This window comes from Bos javanicus, chromosome Y, assembly GCF_032452875.1.
Source record: "Bos javanicus breed banteng chromosome Y, ARS-OSU_banteng_1.0, whole genome shotgun sequence".
Taxonomy (NCBI): domain Eukaryota; kingdom Metazoa; phylum Chordata; class Mammalia; order Artiodactyla; family Bovidae; genus Bos; species Bos javanicus.
This window is the reverse complement of record NC_083898.1, coordinates 3,872,050-3,893,713: the sequence shown is the minus strand read 5'-3', so window position 1 is coordinate 3,893,713 and position 21,664 is coordinate 3,872,050. Positions and strand designations below refer to the sequence as shown.

Genomic DNA, 21,664 nt, shown 5'->3' with positions numbered 1-21,664 from the left:
TATCTCATTCACTGCACTGAAGTACGCTGGTCCCTGCCCTCATTCAAATCCCTGACAAACACTCCTGAGCCAACATCTCCATCCCTGCACTGAACTAGAATGGTTTCTACTTTGTTCAAGCCCCCACAAAACCATCCTGAGCTGACAACTCGCTGCCTGCCCCTGAACTAAGGTGTGTCCTCCCCTTTTTCAATCCCCCTGGAAACACTCCTGTGCCCTCATCTCACTCCCTGTGTTAAAGCCCCCTGGTTCCTGTCCTTGTTCAAGATGTTGATAAATACTCCTGAAACCACATTTCGGTCCCTGCACTTAAGCAGGTGGGTCCTGCCCACGTTGAAGCCCTGACAAACACTTCTGAGCCCACATCTCGCTCCCTACACTGAACTGGGCTGAGTCCTACATTTGTTCAGATTAGATCAGTCGCTCAGTCGTGTCCGGCTCTTTGGGACCCCATGAATCTCAGCACGCCAGGCCTCCCTGTCGAACACCAACTCCCAGAGTTCACTGAGACTCACATCCATCAAGTCAGTGACGCCATCCAGCCATCTCATCCTCTGTCGTCCCCTTCTCCTCCTGCTCCCAATCCCTCCCAGCATCAGAGTCTTTTCCAATGAGTCAACTCTTCGCACGAGGTGGCCAAAGTACTGGAGTTTCAGCTTTAGCATCAGTCCTTCCAAAGAAATCCCAGGGCTGATTTCCTTCAGAATGGACTGGTTGCATCTCCTTGCAGTCCAAGGGACTCTCAAGAGTCTTCTCCAACACCACAGTTCAAAAGCATCAATTCTTTGGTGCTCAGCCTTCTTCACAGTCCAACTCTCACATCCATACATGACTACAGGAAAAACCATAGCCTTGACTAGACGAACTTTTGTTGGCAAAGTAATGTCTGTTTTTGAATATGCTATCTAGGTTGGTCATAACTTTCCTTCCAAGGAGTAAGCATCTTTTAATTTCATGGTTGCAGTCACCATCTGAAGTGATTTTGGAGCCCAGAAAAATAAAGTTTGCCTCTGTTTCCACTGTTTCCCCATCTATTTCCCATGAAGTGATGGACTGGAGGCCATGATCTTCGTTTTCTGAATGATGAACTTTAAGCCAATTTTTTCACTCTCCACTGTCACTTTCATCAAGAGGCTTTTCAGTTCCTCTTCACTTTCTGCCATAAGGGTGGTGTCACCTGCATATCTGAGGTTATTAATATTTCTCCTGGCAATCTTGATTCCAGCTTGTGTTTCTTCCAGTCCAGCGTTTCTCATGATGTACTCTCCATGTAAGTTAAATAAACAGTGTGACAATATACAGCCTTGGGGTATTCCTTTTCCTATTTAGAATTAGTCTGTTGTTCCATGTCCAGTTCTAACTATTGCTTCCTAACCTGCATACAAATTTCTCAAGAGGCAGATCAGGTGGTCTGGTATTCCCATCTCTTTCAGAATTTTCCACAGTTTACTGTGATCCACACACTTGTTCAAGACCCTGACAAACACTCTTGTGCCAATATCTTGTTCCCTGCACTAAACTAGGCTGGGTTCAGCACTTGCAGAAGTCCCCTGCGAATGCTCCTGAGCCCACATCCTGGTCCCTGCACTGAAGCAGGCTGGGTCCTGCCCTTTTTGAAACCCTTGACAAACACTTCTGAGCCCATGCATCAGAAACTGCACTGAACCAGGCCAGGAACTGCACATGTTCAAGTCCCTGACCAACTGTTCTGGGCCTGCATCTGACTCAAAGGCTGATTTCTGGTCTTATTTAAGCCCCCAGCAAGCAATCCTGAGCCCACAAATCACTCCATGCCCCTGAATTAAGGTGTGTGCTCCCCTTTTTCAATCCCCCAGGAAACACTACTGAGCCTGCATCTCACTCGCTGCCCTGAACCAGGGTGGGTCCCTCCAAAGTTCAAGCCATGACAAATACTGCTGAGCCAACATCCCGGTCCCTGCACCAAACCAGGCTGGTTCCTGCCCATATCAACCACGACAAACACTCCTAAGACCACATCTTGGTTCCTGCACTGATAGCAGCTGAGTCCTGCCCATATTCAAGCCCAGACAAACACTCCTGACCCCATTTCTCGCCCCTGAACTGAACTAGGCTGGGTCCTACACATGTTCAAGACCCTGACAAACACTCCTTGGCCTGCATTTGACTCTCAGGCTGATCTCGTTCCCTACACTGAACTAGGCTGGGTCCAGCACTTGCTGAAACCCGTGGGAAATACTCCTGAGCTCATATCTGGGTCCCTTCTCTGAACCAGGCCGGGTCCTGCCCTTGTTCAAGCACCCAAAAAACACTCCTGAGCCCACATCTCGGTCCCTGCACTGATCGCGGCTGGATCCACCCCTTGTTCATCCCGACAGACACTCCTGAGGCCACATCTCAGTCGCTCCAATGAACCAGGCTGGGTCCTGCCTTTGTTCAAGCCCCCAACAAACACTGTTGAGCCCACATCTCAGTCCTTGCACTGAATCAGGTGGGTCCTGCCCATGTTCAAGCTCTTTGTAGAATGCATATATCATATATCAGGACTATAGGATGGCTGGCTTAGCTTGGTCCTCTTGCTGCTCCAGGCCCCACAGGCTTGGGTGACAGGGCAGGCTGGGATGTGTTCTCACATGGAGAACAGTACCACTTTGAAAGGGCCTCAATAGGGTAAATGGCAGACGTGCATGTCTCCGACACCGGTGAGTCATGGAACTTAAGGGGAACTGTCTTTAGAGTCTCCCTGGCAGGCATTCGAACAAGGTTCAGGGAGTTCCCTCATGCCAGCAGAGCGGGCCCCATTTCTCCCTCTGTGCAAAGTGTGGCCAAGCCACCTCAGGCCTGTGCAGTGTTCACATCTGTCCAGCGAGGGAGGGAGGGTCGCACGTCCAATTCTGCAGTTCAGCAGTGACCGCCCACTGTTGGCTCTCAAGGTTGAGAAAGCACTCTCCGAACGTGTGGACTAAAACCGTCTGATCTCCCATTGCTGCAACTCACTCAGGATTAGAAGGGCTTGCCAAGGATAAGCGTCTCTTCTGAGCGCTGGTGTCCAGAGAGTGGCAGACGGCAACAGCACTACTTAGAGAGACGGAGACACACAGACATCAGCGCCTGGTACACACACAGAAGGATTGCCCAAAACAGTGCTATGCCGGAAGCAAAGATAGAGAGACAAAGAGCGAGCTCTGCACCCTAAGGCTCTGGTCTCCCTGAACAGTGGAGATCAACTGTAGCAAATGTTGGGGTTTTTCCCTACTCCCCTAGCATCAGGACAGCAACAGGCTCTCTGTCCCATGAAGAAAAGTATCCAGCCACTTGGCACCCCTGCATATCCTTTGGATACTCAGGGAGAGCTCCCAGTTATTGCCGGTCCTGGGGGACACAGGAGTGTGTTTTTCGGATTGCGGAGCAGGAACCCGTGGTTGGAATTTCCAGAGCCAGGTCAATGACAGCGCCTGGGGCTACCCCAGCCACATGCAAAACCCTCTACATTCCTGGAACAGAATCTGGCCACGTGGGGGCGCTGGAGCACAGGAACCGCGGAAGATGCCCTCCGGTCTAGGGGCGTGTCCATAAGGGTGCCGCCCATGACCCTCTCCGCTGTTGGTCTAGATTTGGGCAAGGAGCCTGTGCGTGGCTCACAGCCTAGGCTCCCGCCTGTTCGGCTGATGTCCCAGGGCCCGTTCACCCTGGCCTGGGCTGTCCGGCACCCCTTTCCTCGGCCTCACGCCACCCCCAACACACCACTCCCCGCCTCCCAACCATTCCCCTCACTCCCCGCCCCCAAAGAGCTAGTGGGTCCCACAGGTTTACTGCAGCCTGGGCCGCCATTACGCACCATTGTCTGTGCTGTTATATCGTGTCCCTTCACATCTGCCCCAGCTTGGGCCAAGAGGAGCGTGAGAGGCGATCAAAGGAAGGCGGGAGCGTCCCAGGACCCTGGACCTTCTTAGCTGTGAGCCCCAGTACTCAGGGAGAAGCCCCCACCCCTCACCCCATGGCCTGCCGTCCTGATGCTGTGCGCAGCTGGAACCTTGCAACCACCAGTTGTCACTCCAGGTGAAGAGGCCACCCTCTTTAGGGTGGAGGCGGTGCAAGACAGCGAGACCCTGGTGGACGGAGACATGGCAGGGATCCGGCGGGAGTTCCAGCTGCTTGCAGAAGACATCATGGAAGAGGTGGAGGTTGTGGCAGATGAGGAGCAGGAACAGTGGTCCTCCCAGGAGCTGGAGGAGAAGACGGTGGAGGAGCAGGGCCAGGACAGGCCGGGAGGCCCGGGTGAGCACCAGGCGCTAGATGTCCTGAAGGCACTGGCCGCCCTGCAGGTGGAACTGAGCTCTGAGTGTGAGCAAAACCACAGGGCCTACCATCAGAGGAGGAAGCATCACTTGGCTTGGAGGAGTGCCATCATCCAGGGCATCCCTGGCTTCTGGGCCAAAACTGTATCCTTTCTGCTGCTCCTTTGGGTCCGCTGCTCATGAGGAGGAGGAGAAGGGGCAGGAGCAGGAGGAGGGGTGGGGGGCGAGGGCACAGGAAGGGCGCTGGAGGCCCCTGAAGGAAATGTGGTCCTGGGCAATTGGCAAGCTCCAAAGGCCCAGCAGAGTAGGGTCTGGGCAGGGCTACATATGTACGTGTTGCAGCCATACCTTTGAGTGTCTCCTTCAGGCCTGCATCTGAGGAGGAGCAGCATCTGAGGCCTCCAAGTCAGGAACGACCAGAGATGGTACACCAGAGCAGCATCGGCACACAGTTATTGCTGTAAATGTGGGTGATCCTGGCATATAGCTGAGACATGTGAGTCATTCATATGCACACACACAACACACACACTCATACATACACACAAACAACCCCTTTGCTTTCAAACACGGATTGTCACAGGACTGCAAATCTGACCATGTAAGCAGTGACATGCCACTACCCAGCATACACAGGTCTGGAGGAGAACAGTAGCAGTCAGAAACCAGCCCCTGCTTGGAGAATGCAGACCACCTCAGATGCACACCACCACAAGGGGCCCAGAGCCATGAGCGTGTCTGATGGTATGGCAGGTCCTGATGACATCAGCAGTGGCCGGGCAAGAGGCAGTGCCCAGCTCCTTGCAGATGCGTGTTCCAGTATCCTTGTTCCACCCCAGACTAGGGCTGATGCTCCTGGCTCTTCTTGGCCGGCGTGTGGCCTGAATGGCTCCTTGACCTAAAGCAGATAATGAGCCACCCTCAAGTTTTCATCATGATAAGCGACCAAGATCAAGACTTTCTCGGCTACGTGATCAACTTGAAGGTAAGTGAGGGAGACTGAAGAAGGGTGGGTATGGGACCTGGCGGGGAGTGGGAGGATCCTGTTAGCCATGTTCTTGTGCTGTGAGACTTTGGAGAGGCGTCATGGAAGCTGTTAATGCCTGCCTGGGAGGCAAGCTGAGGCCCCTAGAAGTTTGCACCTTTTCCCTCCTCCATATCCTGGCAGGTGCAGGTGCAGAGCCATCTGCAGTCCTGCTGCAAGCTGATCTTTTCCTTTCAGGACAACCCCTACTTCTTGAACACCATGATCATTAAGGAGTATTACCTTGACATCACTGGTAAAACGTGGCTCCCACGGTGATGAGTGTGGGTGTGCAAGCGTGTAGATGATCCACCTGTGGAGTCCACCCCAGTCTCCCCTGTCTTTCCGCAGGGTACATACAGGGCACATCATTCCACTCCAGTCCACTGGTTCTGGGACTTTGAATGGGGATCCCCCAGCCACAGTCTGGACACCAGGAGCCTTAATTTTCTCAACTGGCTGTCAGGCCACAATGGCCCAGAATTGAACAGGATTGCTGATGTGGGGTTACGTTGGGCCTGCACACAGTTGGTGATTGATGTTGGAGTTCTTGGCTGCTCATGGGAGTGTTCGGGGCCTGGTCAGCCCTGGATTGACCTTGCTCGTGTTGCCAGCAGCTCATCAGCAATGACGTGTGGGACGATCCCCTGAAGTACTACCTCAGGGAGGAAGGTTCTTCCATCAGAGATAACTGACAGAAACACATGTGGTGAGGGGGTCTGGAGGTAGGCCCTGAGGGACAGCCTTATCGTAGCCGGGACACTATCCTTTCCCAAATGGGATGCTCAGGCTCATACAAGCTGGCTGCAAAGCCAGAATTTGGGTTATGCATGTAGCAGGTGACTTGCTGAGACTGGGGGCTGGGGGGGACTCGGTGTGTCCGAGAGCGCAGTAAGTCCCCCTCCAGTCAGCTGTGGTGGCAGCGCGAGAGTCCTAGGTGATACCTAGGTGATACCTTAGTCCTCTAGAGTCCTAGAGGCAGGGTGAATTAAGTGTCTGTGTCAGAATCATCTGTCCCTGGGTCCTGCCATCCTCCAGCCTCCTGCTGCTCACTGAGTTTGAGATTATCTGGGCCCTTCACTCCCGCCCCTTACCCTGGGATGGCCTATCATTGAAAGGGCATCCTCTCGGTGGTCCCAGTGCACCTGTGTGTTGACTTTGGGATCTTGTGTGAATTTCCACATTCACCACTCGGATCTCACCACCACCACCACACATGCTGCGCTCGAAGTGGCTTCAGGCTGCCTTGGGAAAATCCGGACGAGTTTGGGGAGGAGGTGGACAGGGAGCCCCAAAGGCAGGTCATGGTGCCGACTGACGCCATCTCCGACATTGCTGGACACGGGCACCTTCAGCTCCTGAAACACCTGTGTTCCCTGTTTGCATTTGTGTCCCCATGCCAAGCATGTGTGTATACATGCATGTGCTTGTGTTGGCTGTGTTTGTGTGTGTGTATCCGGCCCAGGGCAGATGCAGAGATGAAGGCGACAGGAGAGGAGGTGCTGAGCAACCAGAAGAGGAGGCACGAGGTGTCCCCAGTCTGAAGGTGGTTTGTCACCATATCTCTGCAGTGACCCTGTCCAGGATGGGAACGAAGAAAGGATGGCCAGTGATAACTCCCAACCATGGCTCCAGATATCTGCAATTAGACCAAACACAAAACACGCTCACCATTTCTATTGTGTTGTTGTGTGTGTTTGGACCAGGAAAAGGGCTTCATGGTCTGAGGGTTCACTCAGGGCAAATCAGGTGGGGTGGGGCTTTGAAACCACTGCCTGTGGAGCCCTGAATCTGGGGGGCCGTGGCTGGCCTGTTGAAATGGTGGACGTGGCTATGGCAAGACACGGGATGGTGAGGAGGCTAAGGTCCTGCCGAGTTGGGCAGAGACGTGAAGGAGAAAGAGGCACAGATTGCCTGCTGCACTGGAGACTTGTTCCACACATGTGAGAAGGAGAACTGGGAAGGTCCTGGGCCAGTGCTGCCCAGGAGCAGCCCATCAGCCAGCACACTCCCTCCCTGAGGGTGGCACACACTGTGACAAAAAACGTGAGACATGCTAAAGTAAGCTGTACCTGCAAAACCACAGGCATCCTAGGAGAGACAGGATGTGAGCGTGGCATGCCTCCAGGCACTTCCAGCCTGCCTCCCTGGCAGTGCAGAAAGGCGAGGAAAGCACAAGTGGGTGTATGTGTTTGACCCTCTGCCCGGATGAGCCTGTGAGGGAGGGAACGGAGTGAACAAGGAAGGTGGGCTAAGTGCATGTCCCAAAGGACCTCAGGAGAGTGGGAGACAGGGAAGCCCCTGGGGGCAGTTCGGGGCCTGCTGGTTTTCAGGGTCCAGGGTCTAGGCAATAGCAGTCCTGCCAAAGATACCCCATGGTGCATGCTGAAAGTCCTGACGTGAATTCCTTTTTTCCTCTGGGGTCTTGCCACTGGCTTTGGGGGCCTGAGGGGCAAAAGTGTGCATCTGCATCTGAGAGAATTTGGGCAGTCTTGCTGAAGCAAAATCTCTGATTTTGTCATAGGGGATCTGCACCAGGTGACACTCAGAGGGAAGCTGCATTCCAGGTGACCGTCTTGGATGCTCCTGGGCCCAACCGGAGGCTGGCTTCCTTGGCATGTGGGCTGTGTAGGCAAGCAGAGATGTGTGACTGTAGGGAGTCCTACCTGGGCCTAATGAGAGCAACTGAGAGAGAGTCTTGACATTTAGCAAATCACTGTGGCCTGGGTGGTTCAAGCCCTCTTGGTGCCTTTGAGATAGAAAAGCTGCTTTCTGCCCAAGGGAGGCATGAGCTGTGGGCCCAGAAAGGGAAGGTTTTGCAGGGCATCATCTGTTCGGGGACTCCGTGTGCATGGGTAGTGTTAAACAGAAGGGAGGACGTGTAGGGATGCCACCTTACCTTTATGGCCTCAGGTTCCAATCTTTGTATCTGAAGAGACCCTGTATCCATGTGCACCTTTCTCACAACCCAGGCCTATCACAGTCTCTTGGAGACTCAGGTGTCTCTTTGGCCTTTTCCTGCTACATGGAGTTAGCACTTGGGGGCACATGTAGACAGGAGCACACAGAAAGCTACACAGATAGGAAGAACAGAAGGCCTCACTCAGAATGTTGTTGTCCATAAAGGGTGGTAGGCTAGCAAGAGGGGCACAACATTGACAAGGAATGACCTAGATAGGTGCACACCGAGAGAGAGCTTCTCCGAGTCACCTGAGCCCAAAGGTCCTTGTTTTCTGTCCCCACATGGATCAGGCCAATGTGACTGGTACTGTGAAGCTGTCCAAGGTGATGGGAGAATGCAGAACGCAGGCGCATGTCATACAGCTGTTCATGGCGAGTGCTTCCAACCCTGCTCGCTGCTCTGCAGGTCGGTCCGTGTCACTAGCAAATGCCAAGATTTTGTAACCTTTGAGGATAAGTCACAGAGTTAGATGGAGAAGGCAATGGCACCCCACTCCAGTACTCTTGCCTGGCAAGTCCCATGGACAGAGGAGCTTGGTAGGCTGCAGTCCATGGGGTCGCGAAGAGTTAGACATGACTAAGCGCCTTCCCTCTCACTTTTCACTTTCACGCATTGGAGAAGGAAATGGCAACCCACTCCAGTGTTCTTGCCTGCAGAATCCCAGGGATGGGGGAGCCTGGTGGGCTGCTGTCTATGAGGTCACACAGAGTCTGACATGACTGAAGTGACTTAGCAGCAATAGCAGCACAGAGTTAAAAGTGCAACGTGACATGATTAATTAACAAGCAAAATAAAACCAGGACAAAGAAAGTTACTTTTTCTTTGTAAGCACAAAGGTGCTTACCAAAATTCATATTCCTAGAGAAGAAAGCTTGTAGTTCTGTACATGCACAAGTTTCCTCTCAGGGATGTTACTGTGTACACGCACATGTGTGTGCACACGTGCGCATAGAAGTCCCTGCCAGTACGCTTGTGAGTATGAGCTGTCGGAATTGACCTAGCCAGGTGATGGAAGTTGGATAGCAAAAACATGAAGGTCTTAGGGAAAGGTACATATACTCTGGCCAGCAGAAGCACTGAAGCCAGGGATTCGATCCCCGTTATCTCACTGAGCAAACACGTTCTAAGTGGGATCACAGGGGTACACCCAGGATGCCTGGCAGAAAGGAGAGGCAGGAGGAAAGAGCCTGGGGAGTGTGCAGAGGAAAGTCCACTACACCTGCAGTTTATGAAAAGTAGAAAATGTACCTGGAAGGAGAAACTGTACCTAATTAATTGAGATATCTAGCTAAGGAGATTTCCAGCCAAACAGCCAAAAGTGCTTCCTGGTTTCTTCTTGCTGCCTATAGTAAAATATAAAGGGAAATTAAAAAAAAAATGTTTAAGAGAAAGACTATTAAAAAGTAAGACAGAACTTGCTGATTTGGAAATTTTCCAGTCTTTTAACATGACAGAGGATGCTAAAATTAATGGCTCTCAAGCAAGGTTCTATCCAGGGCATTGAGATAAGGTGGTCTAAATATAACATTTTACAGCACATATACATCAATTCTTATTTATTTATTTATTTATTTTTAATAAAGGTGGTCTAAAGATGAATGTGACTGTAAAATTCTTTGTTAAGCCTCAGAAAGCTGGAAGGGGATGCTTCATGGCATTATTTAGGCAGGCCAATGCCCTCCAAAGAGTTTAGGGGTGTCACTCAGAGATCATTTCAGTCACACAATAAGACTTCTACCAAGTTTCAGGGTGTTATCCCTCAGCTATCTCAGCAGAAAACCAAGACAGAGTAGGCCTTATTATGAAGACATGTGTGTTGGTGGCTTTGGAGTGGGGTGCTTTGCCATGAAAACCAGTAAGACTATCAGGAGACACACCAAGTTTTTAAGATAACATATTTAAGTTCAGATTGGACTGAAAGGACCAGCAATAGTACAAAATAAGAGAGCTCTGGACTTCTACCTTTGACAAGCAGGAAGCAGGCTAGGGAGACTGTTTCACTGTAACCATATACTACCCACCTTTCATGCAATGGAATCATGTCAGAGGGCAGAATTAAAAATTCAGAGACTGAAGCCTAGGAAGTTTCCAGGCCTTAAATCCTAATCAAAGGACTGTCAACAAGAACGTGTGGGATTTCAGAACTGCTACTATTGACTCCCATCTCCCCTCCCCTTTCTGGAACAGGAATGTCTATGAAGGTTATCTGTGCCTCACCACCACTGTATGTTGGCTGTGAAAGTGAGCAGATTAACTCATCTCTTTTGTTCACAGATCATCAGGTCTAGAGGCACTACACTTGTATAATTTGAACTGATGTGTTGGAGAAGACTTGAGAGTCTTGTGGACTGCAAGGAGATCAAACCAGTCAATCATAAAGTAAAGCAGTCCTGAATATTCATTGGAAGGACTGATGCTGAAGCTGCAGCTCCAATACTTTGGCTACCTTATGTGAAGACCTGACTCATTGGAAACGACCCTGATGCAGGAAAGATTGAAGTCAGGAGAAGGGGACGGCAGAGGATGAGATGGTTGGATGGTATCACCAACTCAATGGGCTTGAGATTTAGCACGGTCCTGGAGTTGATGGTGGACAGGGAACCCTGGCGTGCTCAGTTGTGTCACAAAGAGTAGGACACAACTGAGCGAATGAACACTTGAGATACTGCCCAAGTGGACCCTGATCCATATCTGGACCTGACTTAGATGACAAGGTCCTGAACTTCAAGTTAATGCTATAATGGATAAATTATTTGAAAGCATTGGCAGGAAAATGCATTCTGGACATAAAAGTATGTAAACAATTTGTGACCATATGTGTACCACATGGTTTTAAAGTATGTCTGCAAGTCCTTTCCTTCAAGGGTGGACCTTATACTCCCCTTTACAGGTGGGCTGGACTTAGTGGCTCACTTCTAATGTTAGAATATTGTAGAAATGAAAATCAAGTGTCTGAGATTAGGTCATAAAAGGCACTGCAGCCTCCTTGCTCATCCTCTTGGATCACTCACTCTAGAAGCCAGCTTAGTCATATCTTGAGAACACTCAGGTAGCCCAGTAGAGAGGCCTATGTTAAAGAACTGAGGCTTTCTCCCAACAGCCAGCAAGGAAACTGGTTTCAACAGCTATGTGAGTAAGCTTTCTTGGAAAGAAATCCACCAGACCATGTCAATGGTTCAGATGACGATAATCTCATGAAACCCTGAGCCAGAACACTCAACTGAATTACTCCTGGATTCCCAACTTTCAGCAGCAGTATGAGATAATATTGTTTTAAGCTTTTAGTTTGGGGTAATTTGTTATGCAGCAGTAGTTCATTAATGCACTGCCAACTTTGGGCAATGTCTTTATCCTGGGGTGCCTGTCCATTTAGTCCAATCTAAGCCAGAATCTTCTACTTCAGTTTAGAAAACATACCTCACCCTTGATCTGACCACCCTCAGTATCAGATCAAATTCCTTATCACTCACCTCAATATCTTATCAGCCTTGCCTAGCCTCAGCAATGATCCTCTCAGTTGAGCCAGAATCCACCCTCACCCTTATGGTCCTCTTAATAAGTTTCCATCCACTGACACCCACTCTGTTGTTGTTGTTCATTGCTTTTCAGTCTCCCAGTCTCTCTTTGCAATCACATGGACCCACCCTGTTCCTTAGCTATAAATCCCAGCTGTGTCCCTGCTGGAGTCAGACTTAAGCTCAATCTCTCTCCCATATTATAAGACCCTGCTGTAGTACTCTTGTCTTGAACAAAGTTTTTCTTACCACCTTTAGTAAGTGTTATGAATAATTTTTTAACATTCCCAAGTTCTGTTAGTAGGGTTATTCTCAAAGGAATAGTTATATTCCTTTACTATTTATACTATATTCATTTAGGGGAACAAATTTCTAGAATTAAAAAATTTCATGTTTTTACCATACAAACAGAAAATATCTTTTAAAATATATTTATATATCTTTTAAAAAATGTAGTAATCTGAAAAGGATGTGTATATAGGCATGTCAGTGTATATACACACATACCCTCAGACCGCCAAGGAAAACTTAATTCTCAGTAAACTATAAATTAAAACATGCAGCCTTCAAGTAGTGAAATCTTTGGAATTAACTTGCCAAAAAATCATAGAGAATGAAATTTTAATTAAAAAATGTATACATAAAAATATTTGTGATTCAGACAAAATTTGCCTTTTATTTAAATAAAGTTAGGTCAAGCACTAAACCATCTATTAAAAAAAGAAAGAAAGAAATAAATACTCAGTATCATGTAATAACCTATAATGGAAAATAACCTAAAAAAGAATAGATAACTCACTCTGATATACATCTGAAACACAACATTTTAAATCAAATATATTTCCATGAATTTTGTAAAGAAAGCTTTTAAAATAGAAGGTTATGAATATTTGGCAAAACTAATACAATATTGTAAAGTTTAAGAATAAAATTAAAAAAAATAAAAATAACCCCCCCCAAAAAAAAATCCTAAAGAAAGTAGAAGGTATATATGAATTGAAACAAAAATAGAAAACAACAAAATAAAACTTGTTGGGATAATAAAACAAGAGCTGCTTCTTGGAAAAAGAAAATCAGAAACATTGATACAACTGTGGCCAATCTAATAAGGGGAAGAGGAGGTTAGTTCCAATACTAGAAATGAGAAATGGTATGGGATTCTGAAAGGATAATATTCAACCCTGAGTGGAATTATTTTTGTTTCAGGAAAGGTCCAGTCAAACCCAAACCTGGGGAAAGAAAGGGAAGGAAAGAAAGAGAAAGACAGTCAGGGGAAGAAAGGAAGAAAAGGAAAGGAAGGGAGAAAGAAAGAAAAGTAAATATCTCAACAGATGTTGTAAACTATCCAATGAAACAATTCTCTTTAAAATCTAAAAACAGAAATAGAAATTCATTAAACCATATCCTCATTGCCTTTGATGGTACTAAGAACAAGAAAACCCATTTACACATCACTGTTTAGAATTTCTGGCCAACACGATAAGATTATTTAAAAAAAAAAAAGAAACAAAAATATGCCATGTTATTTGTAAAATGATGGACAGCGGAAATATTTTTTTAATATTATTTTTATAAACAGTAATTTTACTTACAATTTGGCAGCATTAATAAAACAATAAATTTTACCTGAAAAAACAAGCAAAGTAGAGAAGAAAATTCACAAAGGGTAATAACAAAATAGTAATCTTGACAGATATTCAATACATTTGTAAACAAAACAAAGTGTCATTGCCTGAAAAAAATATAGAGGTATCAATAGAAAAACAGAGGAAGTGCCTGAAAGAACTCAACTCACTAGTAACTATCTTTAATTTGCAGGCGCAGAAACTGATTCAAGTTAATTCTAAGAAGCAAAGCCCTGATGTTATTATCTCTTCTTAGGTTTTTTTTTTTTTTTTTAAATCTAGTAATTTTAGGCTGGAGAGTTAAGAGGGTAGAGACTTAAAGTGTCTTTAAGGAGGAGGAGGAAAGGAAGGGGGTTGAGGGTTTCATTGTGTGATTTGAACAGCATTGGTGAAGGTCAAACAAGGAAGGTAGCAAGCCATGCAGGCCTAGGGGAAGAGCATTTCCAGAAGAACAGCAGTTGCAAAGTTTTTGGATTGGGAAGAAATGGAATTTGCTTGAGGAAAAGCAAGGCCAGTGTTGTCAAAAACAGGGCACCAGTGGGGGAAATAGTAGAGTAGAATGATAGAGAATGGAAGAGAGGAAGTAGTCAGGGACCATATCACTGGAAACTTTTTATTTGGCAATAAATACAACTTGTACTCCTTAGGAGCGTATTTCAGAGCAAACAACAGTAACAGTGTTGATAATACTAAGCAACAATAAAAACATATAAAACAAACATTTCATACTTTTACTTACTGTTGATAATACTAAGCAACAATAAAAACATATAAATAAAACATTTCATGCTTTTACTATAGAAATAGAATAAAGGAGATAAGAATGCAATGGTCTGCACATTTATTTATACATAGAGTTTTCACCTGAGAAAAGAACACACACACACACTCTTTATACACCTAAAAGTGGTTTAAGCTGACACTTAGCAAAGTACTTTGGCCCAAGCAAACTAACTGGAAAGGCCTAGTAAAATATTCAAAGTGGAAATCAATCAATCAAGAATTGCGTAAATAAATACAATTTACTTGTACTTGCATTTACACTCAGGAAATTACCTAAAATGGAGAAAATAGACTCACTACAGCTTAGTCATCTGTAGTCCTTCCTCTTCCGTTCTGAGACGGATGTTAACCCCTTGGTGATCATCACTTTCCAGCATTTTGTGAAAGCTTAGAGGATTTAAATAACTTGTGGGGGGTGGTGGGGAAAGAGTGGGGAGAGACAAAGAGGAGGAGAAAGGAAGAGGAAATGGAGAGATTTCTCCTGGCATAGGTATACAGCCAGGATCCCAGGTTCCTTGAATGGTGCACAGAGATTGCTAGGTATCTGTGCCAGAAGTGGCGAAGGTATGGCATTCAACTCCAGGAGGAGACTCAACTCCAGGAACACACAGAGGAAGCCAAGTGTGCTGATGTTCAGGAACCAATACTTAGAGGGTACCCCACAGGTCTGTGAAAGAGCCCTTGGAGACCGCAAGAAAAAAGGTTTCCACAAGTATAATAACAGACTAGATAGTTGGATAGAGTAGAGGAAGGATAATAAGTCTATGACCTGATAATTACTGAAATAAACGAGACAATTCCTGCACATCAGACTGTGTCAAGTAAGACTGAAACTCAGTTTCATAAAATGGGAAATTCCACACACAAAGAATTAGCTGTTAACTGTAATGCATTTGTGTCCAAGGCAAGATAAGATACAAAACTGAAATCTTCACATGTTCAACTAGGGTAAGATACATGTAACTGGAAAAGGTAAGGAAAAGTTCTATAGAGGGTTTAATCACCCTGGAACCTTTATATCCACTACATTTACTATTCTCAGACAACTCCATTGTAGCTTAAGGGAAAGAGAACTAAATTTAGCCCAATTCATAAACTGAACAGATTCCCTGTGTTTGATCCTTTTCAGTTAAAACTATGGGTCCAGTACAAATCAAATCAAGGTTTTTTTCCTTGGGAATCTTAACTTTCTTTACTACTGTGACTGAGATAGATATGGCTACTTCACTGTGACTAAAGGCCAGCCAAATGGGAAAGGAGATGGAATGAATCAAATTTCCCTTTTGATCACTCAACAGGAGGTCCATAGGCACCAGGCCTCATTCTATTAACTATCTCTGCTTCTCCAACTGCAGTCAATGATATGCAGGGCCTGCTTAATGCTTGGAGGTGCCTCTCACCAAACAGGCATTTTAACAGTTGGCTTCCTTGAGATGTCCCTGGGCTAGGTAAAGACACTCTGAGACAGTGTTCCTTCTGCCTTGGCTCCATGCCTGGAGTGCATGCATGCCTCTTCCTCAACTGGGACAAGAAGCCACAGCTCTCCACTGACTAAATCCTGTGTCTGGCCCAAACTCACATCATAGCTTCTCCATCAACTTCTCCACACCAGGCTTTTGGAGCCAGGTTATCTTAGATCAGCAAAACAGAGGCACTTCACAAAGTTCAGCAGCACACAGGACCATACCATAACAAAGCCATTCCAATCTGGCTATATAGTTAATACTGAGATCTTCAAGGCATGAAACAGTTGAAAATTTCATTGCTAAAACACTCTACAGATTATATGTATAGTAGAGCTTTTGAACTTACAAATAACATGAAATACCAAAATAGGCTGTTACTTTTCCTTTCTGCACCTCTCTCTCTCTCACATACACACATACTTTTTACATGTTAAGACACTTATTTGAAAAACAGGTAATATATTTTTAAATAACATCTCAATATTCAAACAAAACTCTACTTCATGTATTTAAAACAAAAACATATAAATTACACATTGGTTTCCCAATATTTGATATTATTGAATAATGCTATAATTTGATTTTTTTGTTGTTTTTAATGGGGTTTTTAACTTTGACTGAAATACTTGCTTCAGACTTACTGAAAGTAGAATTAACAGGGATTTTTTGATCTTCTACTTTTAGTTTTGGGGGGTGATGATTCAGAATCAGATGTGTTCACAGTAATGGATGCCACTTCCACCAATCCTGGTTGAAGGGGTTCCAGTGATACCTGAATAACAACTCTTGTTTCAGGAGGTAATCCTTCTAGATGCTTAGGTTTCTTAACATTTGATGACACTGGGTCTTGTGCTCCCTTTTCTCTTTAAAAGTTAAAAACTGTAGCTGACATTTGGAACACTGGTGAGAATTCTTTTCCCAGTGCCCTCTATAATGACATATGTATGGTGTTGCAGTTTTAATAATTTTGAGACAAAAGGGGCAAAGTAAATTCTTAGCATTACCATGGTATGCTCTGAAATGTGCATCCACATCTACAAAGAATGATGATCTGTAACTGCAAACCTGGCATACATAGGGCATTTCACCAGGCTTATGATTGTCTTTCATGTGCAGTAAGAGAGCATGATCTGTCTCAAAGGACAATTCACAGATTTTACAGACTGCAGAGGGCTCCTGGGAAGTATGGACACTTTCAATGTGACACTGCAGCTGGAAGGAGTAGGAAACTGGCGGTGGCAGTGCTTGCAGGTGGTGTGGTATTTCCAAATGTCACCTCTCTGCCTCTCAAGTTCCAAATGGTGCTTTATGTAATTCATAAACTTGACATTTTTTTAGAACTTTCAAGCAGCTGAGGCATTTAAAGGCTGTGTGAGTTTGCGGTTCTGGCTGCCCATCTCCTATATGCTGTCCATAGTAGAAGTCACAGAGTAACACAATCAGATTGCCTTCTGTGGGATCAACAATCTTGTTTTGACTTGCTACACTTGGAAAGTCAGTTTTTGTCAGTCCATTTTCCCCTAAAGGACTTACAGGCTTGCAATGAACATTGTCCTTTGGAAAAGCTGTTGGACAAGGTTCTCCATTCTGAACATGGCTTAATGAGGTATGAACAGTGTCTGGTGTGCTTTGCTGAGTAGTCACTGTATGAAAAATACCTGAAGGGGACATAGCTAAAGAATGTTCTCCTATAATTCCATCACTGAGTTTAGGCCTTTTGGGATTTGTGCTATTTGTTTCAGAAGTGGAAAGTCACTTTGATACATGAGGACTTTTATCCATATCTCCTGCAGAAACTGCTGTTTCTACTGGATGCTGCAATGAACTTGTGAAGGTAATCAAAGGAGAACATAACTCTGAAAAGCTATTAGGCACTAATTGTGGTGAAATATTTTTATAATCCGCTTTGGACAAAGGCTCAATAATAATGGGACTATCTGTTGATCTTGATTCAAAGACAAAACTGGCAAGACAATCTTTGCTTCTGATGTAGGAGTCACATGATGAACAGGCTGTAATTTCTGAGCATTATCTTTCCTGAAATGACCATACCTTTTTCTCCTTGAACAAGAACCTGGGGTAACTCTGTTCAGTATGTTTGCCAACAACTGGTTTTGAATTTGAGGTCATCCCAACAAAGATCACATCAGCATCTTCATTTACATGTTCCACTCCAACCAAGATCAGTTCAGCATCTTCATCATCTACTTGTTTGGTTTCTCCCTCACTTTTCTGTGGTTCTGGCTCTTGTTCTTCTTCACATAACATACATGGTGGTTCCATATTTTAAATACTTTTTTATTTTTGGAGGATGTGGCCACAAGTCCCAGTGCTTCCTTTAAATAAACTGCCACCTAAGTATAAATATACCACATATTAGTTAAGTACAGAAAAAATGTGCTCTTTGGTTATCTCCAAAACTCTAGGGTAGTTATAAACACCCTTATCTTACAGATAAAGACACTGAGCATCAAAGAGACTAAATGACAGCTGAAAAACCTATGACTACAAGTCTACATGACTCGAGAATCATAGCTTTGTTCCATGTTGATTTTAATCTCTTCTATTTAAAAAAAGAATGAAAGAAAGAAACAACAAAAACAACACTTATCATTAGGTGAAATAACATGGAAAGGACTAGTATTTTTACAAAAGCACTATTGTACAGTGTTTAGAAACATACTTCGGAGTCAAAGAAGATTAAGCTGGAATTCTAAGTTAACCACACACCAGCTGCAACTTTTGAGGCAAATTTATAACTTTTAAATGTGTTTCCATATCTTAAAGACAAACATGCTTATTTCTTAGACTTAAGTTTAACAGCTCTTTTTAAAAAGCATCAGCTATTCAATGGCATCTTGTTTTGTAGTAAAATTGGAAAAAAATATAAAAAACTTATCTTAAATGCACATTACAACTGATTCACACATACTAATTTCATAAATGTTAATACAGAAAATAGGCAGCAAATTCAAAGTATAAAGTATCTATACATAGTTAACAAACAGCATAATTCGATGTCAAGCACTTAACACAGGCCTAGAAAATTGAGAATGAACTCTCTTGATAATCTCACCCCAATTCCACACTGATATATCCTAAATTTCTCCCTCTAATCCTGACTAAACTTAAATCCAACAATACTTCATCCTTCACTCCACATGTCTCTTCCCCATATAGCAGGCAAAGTGATGCCAGTATTTCTCTAATACCAATATCAGACAGAGACATCACACACACACACAACCAATATCCCTTATGAATACAGATGCAAGAGTCCTCAACAAAATACTGGCAAACAAAACCTAACAACATATAAAAAAGATTATATACCATGATCACGTGGGATTTATGGAGGTATGCAAAGTTGGTTCATTATATGAAAGTCAATCAACATTATGCCATTTTAATACAATAAAGGACAAAAAACACATCTGCCTGCAGAAAAAGCATTTCTCTGAATATAGCACCTTTTTCATAATAGGGGTTAAAAAAACACTTAATAACTAAGAACAGAAGAGAACTTTCTCAATCAAAGGGTACCTGTAAAAGACCCACAGCTAACATCATACTTAATAATGAAAAACTGAAAGCTTTCCCTCTAAGATTGGGAACAACACAAAGAAGTCTACTCCACACTTTGGCTCAATATTATACTGGCAGTTCTATAACCAGAGCAATCAGGTAAGAAAAAGGAATTGTTGTTTTTGTTGTTTAAAAAAAAAAAGCCTTCAGAATGGAAAGGAAAAAGTCAAAGTATATTGGAGATAACATATTTTATGTACAGAAAATCCTGAAGAAACCACAAGTATTAGAAGTAATAAAAAGCTTGCAGAATACAAGATAAATATTTAAAAAATCAATCACATTTCTATACAATAACAACAAATGTTCTTAAAATGAAGTTAAGTAAACACTTTAATCTACAGTAGCATTAAAAAGAATACTTAGGAAGTCAGAGAGAGAAAGACAAATATCATATGGTATCACCTACATGTGGAGAAAAGGCAATGGCACCCCACTCCAGTACTCTTGCCTGGAAAATCCCATGGACGGAGAAGCCTGGAAGGCTGCAGCCCATGGGGTCACTGAGGGTCGGACAGGACTGAGTGACTTCCCTTTCACTTTTCACTTTCATGCATTGAAGAAGGAAATGGCAACCCACTCCAGTGTTCTTCCTGGAGAATCCCAGGGATGGGGGATCCTGGTGGGCTGCCATCTATGGGGTCGCACAGAGTCAGACACAACTGAAGTGACTTAGCAGTAGCACATGTAGACTCTAAAATATGATACAAATGAACTTATCTATGAAACAGAAACAGACTCACAGATGTAGAGAGCAGACTTTGTGATTACCAAGAGGGGAAGGGTGGGGGAGGCATAGATTGGGAGCTGGTGATTAGCAGATGCAAACTATAATGTTAATATATAGAATAGATAAACAATATCCTACTGTATAGCACAAGGAACTATATTCATAATTTGTGATAAACAATAATGGAAAAGGATATGAAAAAAAATTGTGCCTCTGTGTGTGTGTTTACATATGAAGGAAAGGAAAGGTAAAAGGAAGGAAAGGAAAGGACAACTCTTGGCAAGCACGTACAGAAAGTGGATCCTTGTGTGTTATGGATAGATTTTAATATTGTGCAACTGCCACAGAAAACAGTATAAAGGCTCCTCAAAAAATTAAAAATAGAACTACCCTATAATTCAGCAATTCCACTTCTGGATATAAATTCAAAAGAAGTTAGCATGGGGTCTTGACATATTTGCACAGCCATGCTCAAAGCAGCACTAATCACAACAACTAAGAGTTGGAAGCATCTAAACGTCCATCAAATGTGATATATACATACAATGGAGCATTATTTAGCCATATAAAGGAAATTTTGCCACATGCTACAACATGCATGATCCTTTAATACATGAAGCCAAAGGAAATAAGCCAGTCATAAAAAAGACAAATACTGTATGTTTTCACTTATAGGAAATATCAAATATAGTCAAGCAATAGAAAGGAAACAAAGAAGAATGATGGAGTCCAGGGTCTAGGGAACAGGGAAGAAAAGAGGAGTTGTTGTTTAATGGGACAGGTGATGGGTATAGAGTTACAATTTTGCAAGATGAAAAGGTGTAGAGATCTGTTTCATAACAATGTGATAAGGAACTCCATGGTAGTTCAGAAGTTAGGACTCCACGCTTTCCTATCAGGGGCCTGGGTATGATTCTCAACCAGGAAACTGTCATTCAAGCTGCATAGCACAGCTAAAACAATGACAACAACAACAAAACAACACTGTGACTATGTGCATGTGTGTGTTAGTTGCTCAGTTGTGTACGACTCTTTGTGTCCCCATGGACTGTAGTCCACCAGGCTTCTTTGTCCATGGGATTCTACAGGCAAGAATACTGGAGTGGGTTGCCATTTCTTTCTCCAAAAAGGCTGATGAAATAGTGTGAAATACTTAGCATGTAAAAATGGTTAAAATGGTAAAAATTTAAGTTAGATTTTTTTATACAACAATTTAAAAAAATTAACAACCAGGAAAAGAATTTGAATAGACATTTCACCAAAAATGATAAACAAATGGCCAACAATCACAAAAAATTACTGCTTAACATGATTGAAAGTGAAAGAAAGTGAAGTTACTCAGTCGTGTCCGAATCTTTGCGACCCCATGGACTTTAGCCTATCAGGCTCCTCCATCCATGGGATTTTCCAGGCAAGAGTGCTGGAGTGGATTGTCATTTCCTTCTCCAGGGGATCTTCCTGACCCAGGGATTGAACCCACGTGTCCCGCATTGCAGGCAGATGCTTTACCTTCTGAGCCACCAGGGAAGCCCCTAGCAAAATGTAAATCAGTCTCAGCGAGATACTACTTCACATCCATTAGGTTGGTATAATCAAAAAACTGAATAATAACAAGTGCTGCAGAGGATGTGGAGAAAAGGAATCTTCATATATTGTTGAAAAATGTTGAAAATATATTGCTGAAATATATTGTTGAA

General features: G+C 44.2%; 1 protein-coding gene, 2 long non-coding RNA genes and 1 pseudogene across 3 annotated transcripts; 2 read left to right on the top strand and 2 right to left on the bottom strand.

Moving 5' to 3' along the window:
* Nucleotides 1–3,762: 3,762 nt before the first annotated feature.
* On the top strand, nt 3,763–4,460 carry LOC133243809 (testis-specific Y-encoded protein 1-like). Its single transcript, XM_061410552.1, has one exon. The coding sequence runs from the start codon at nt 3,993–3,995 to the stop codon at nt 4,458–4,460; it is 468 nt and encodes a 155-aa protein (XP_061266536.1). The 5' UTR covers nt 3,763–3,992.
* A 1,207-nt stretch (nt 4,461–5,667) lies between these two features.
* Nucleotides 5,668–6,840, top strand: LOC133243857 (uncharacterized). Its single transcript, XR_009735214.1, has 3 exons — nt 5,668–5,802; nt 5,919–6,026; nt 6,767–6,840. It is a non-coding gene; the product is annotated as an uncharacterized LOC133243857 (long non-coding RNA).
* LOC133243856 (uncharacterized) lies at nt 6,752–8,269 on the bottom strand. Its single transcript, XR_009735213.1, has 3 exons — nt 8,201–8,269; nt 7,374–7,515; nt 6,752–6,940 (listed from the first exon to the last, which is right to left on the bottom strand). It is a non-coding gene; the product is annotated as an uncharacterized LOC133243856 (long non-coding RNA).
* Nucleotides 8,270–16,258: 7,989 nt separating this feature from the next.
* LOC133243875 (zinc finger protein 280B-like) lies at nt 16,259–18,005 on the bottom strand (annotated as a pseudogene).
* Nucleotides 18,006–21,664: the final 3,659 nt, after the last annotated feature.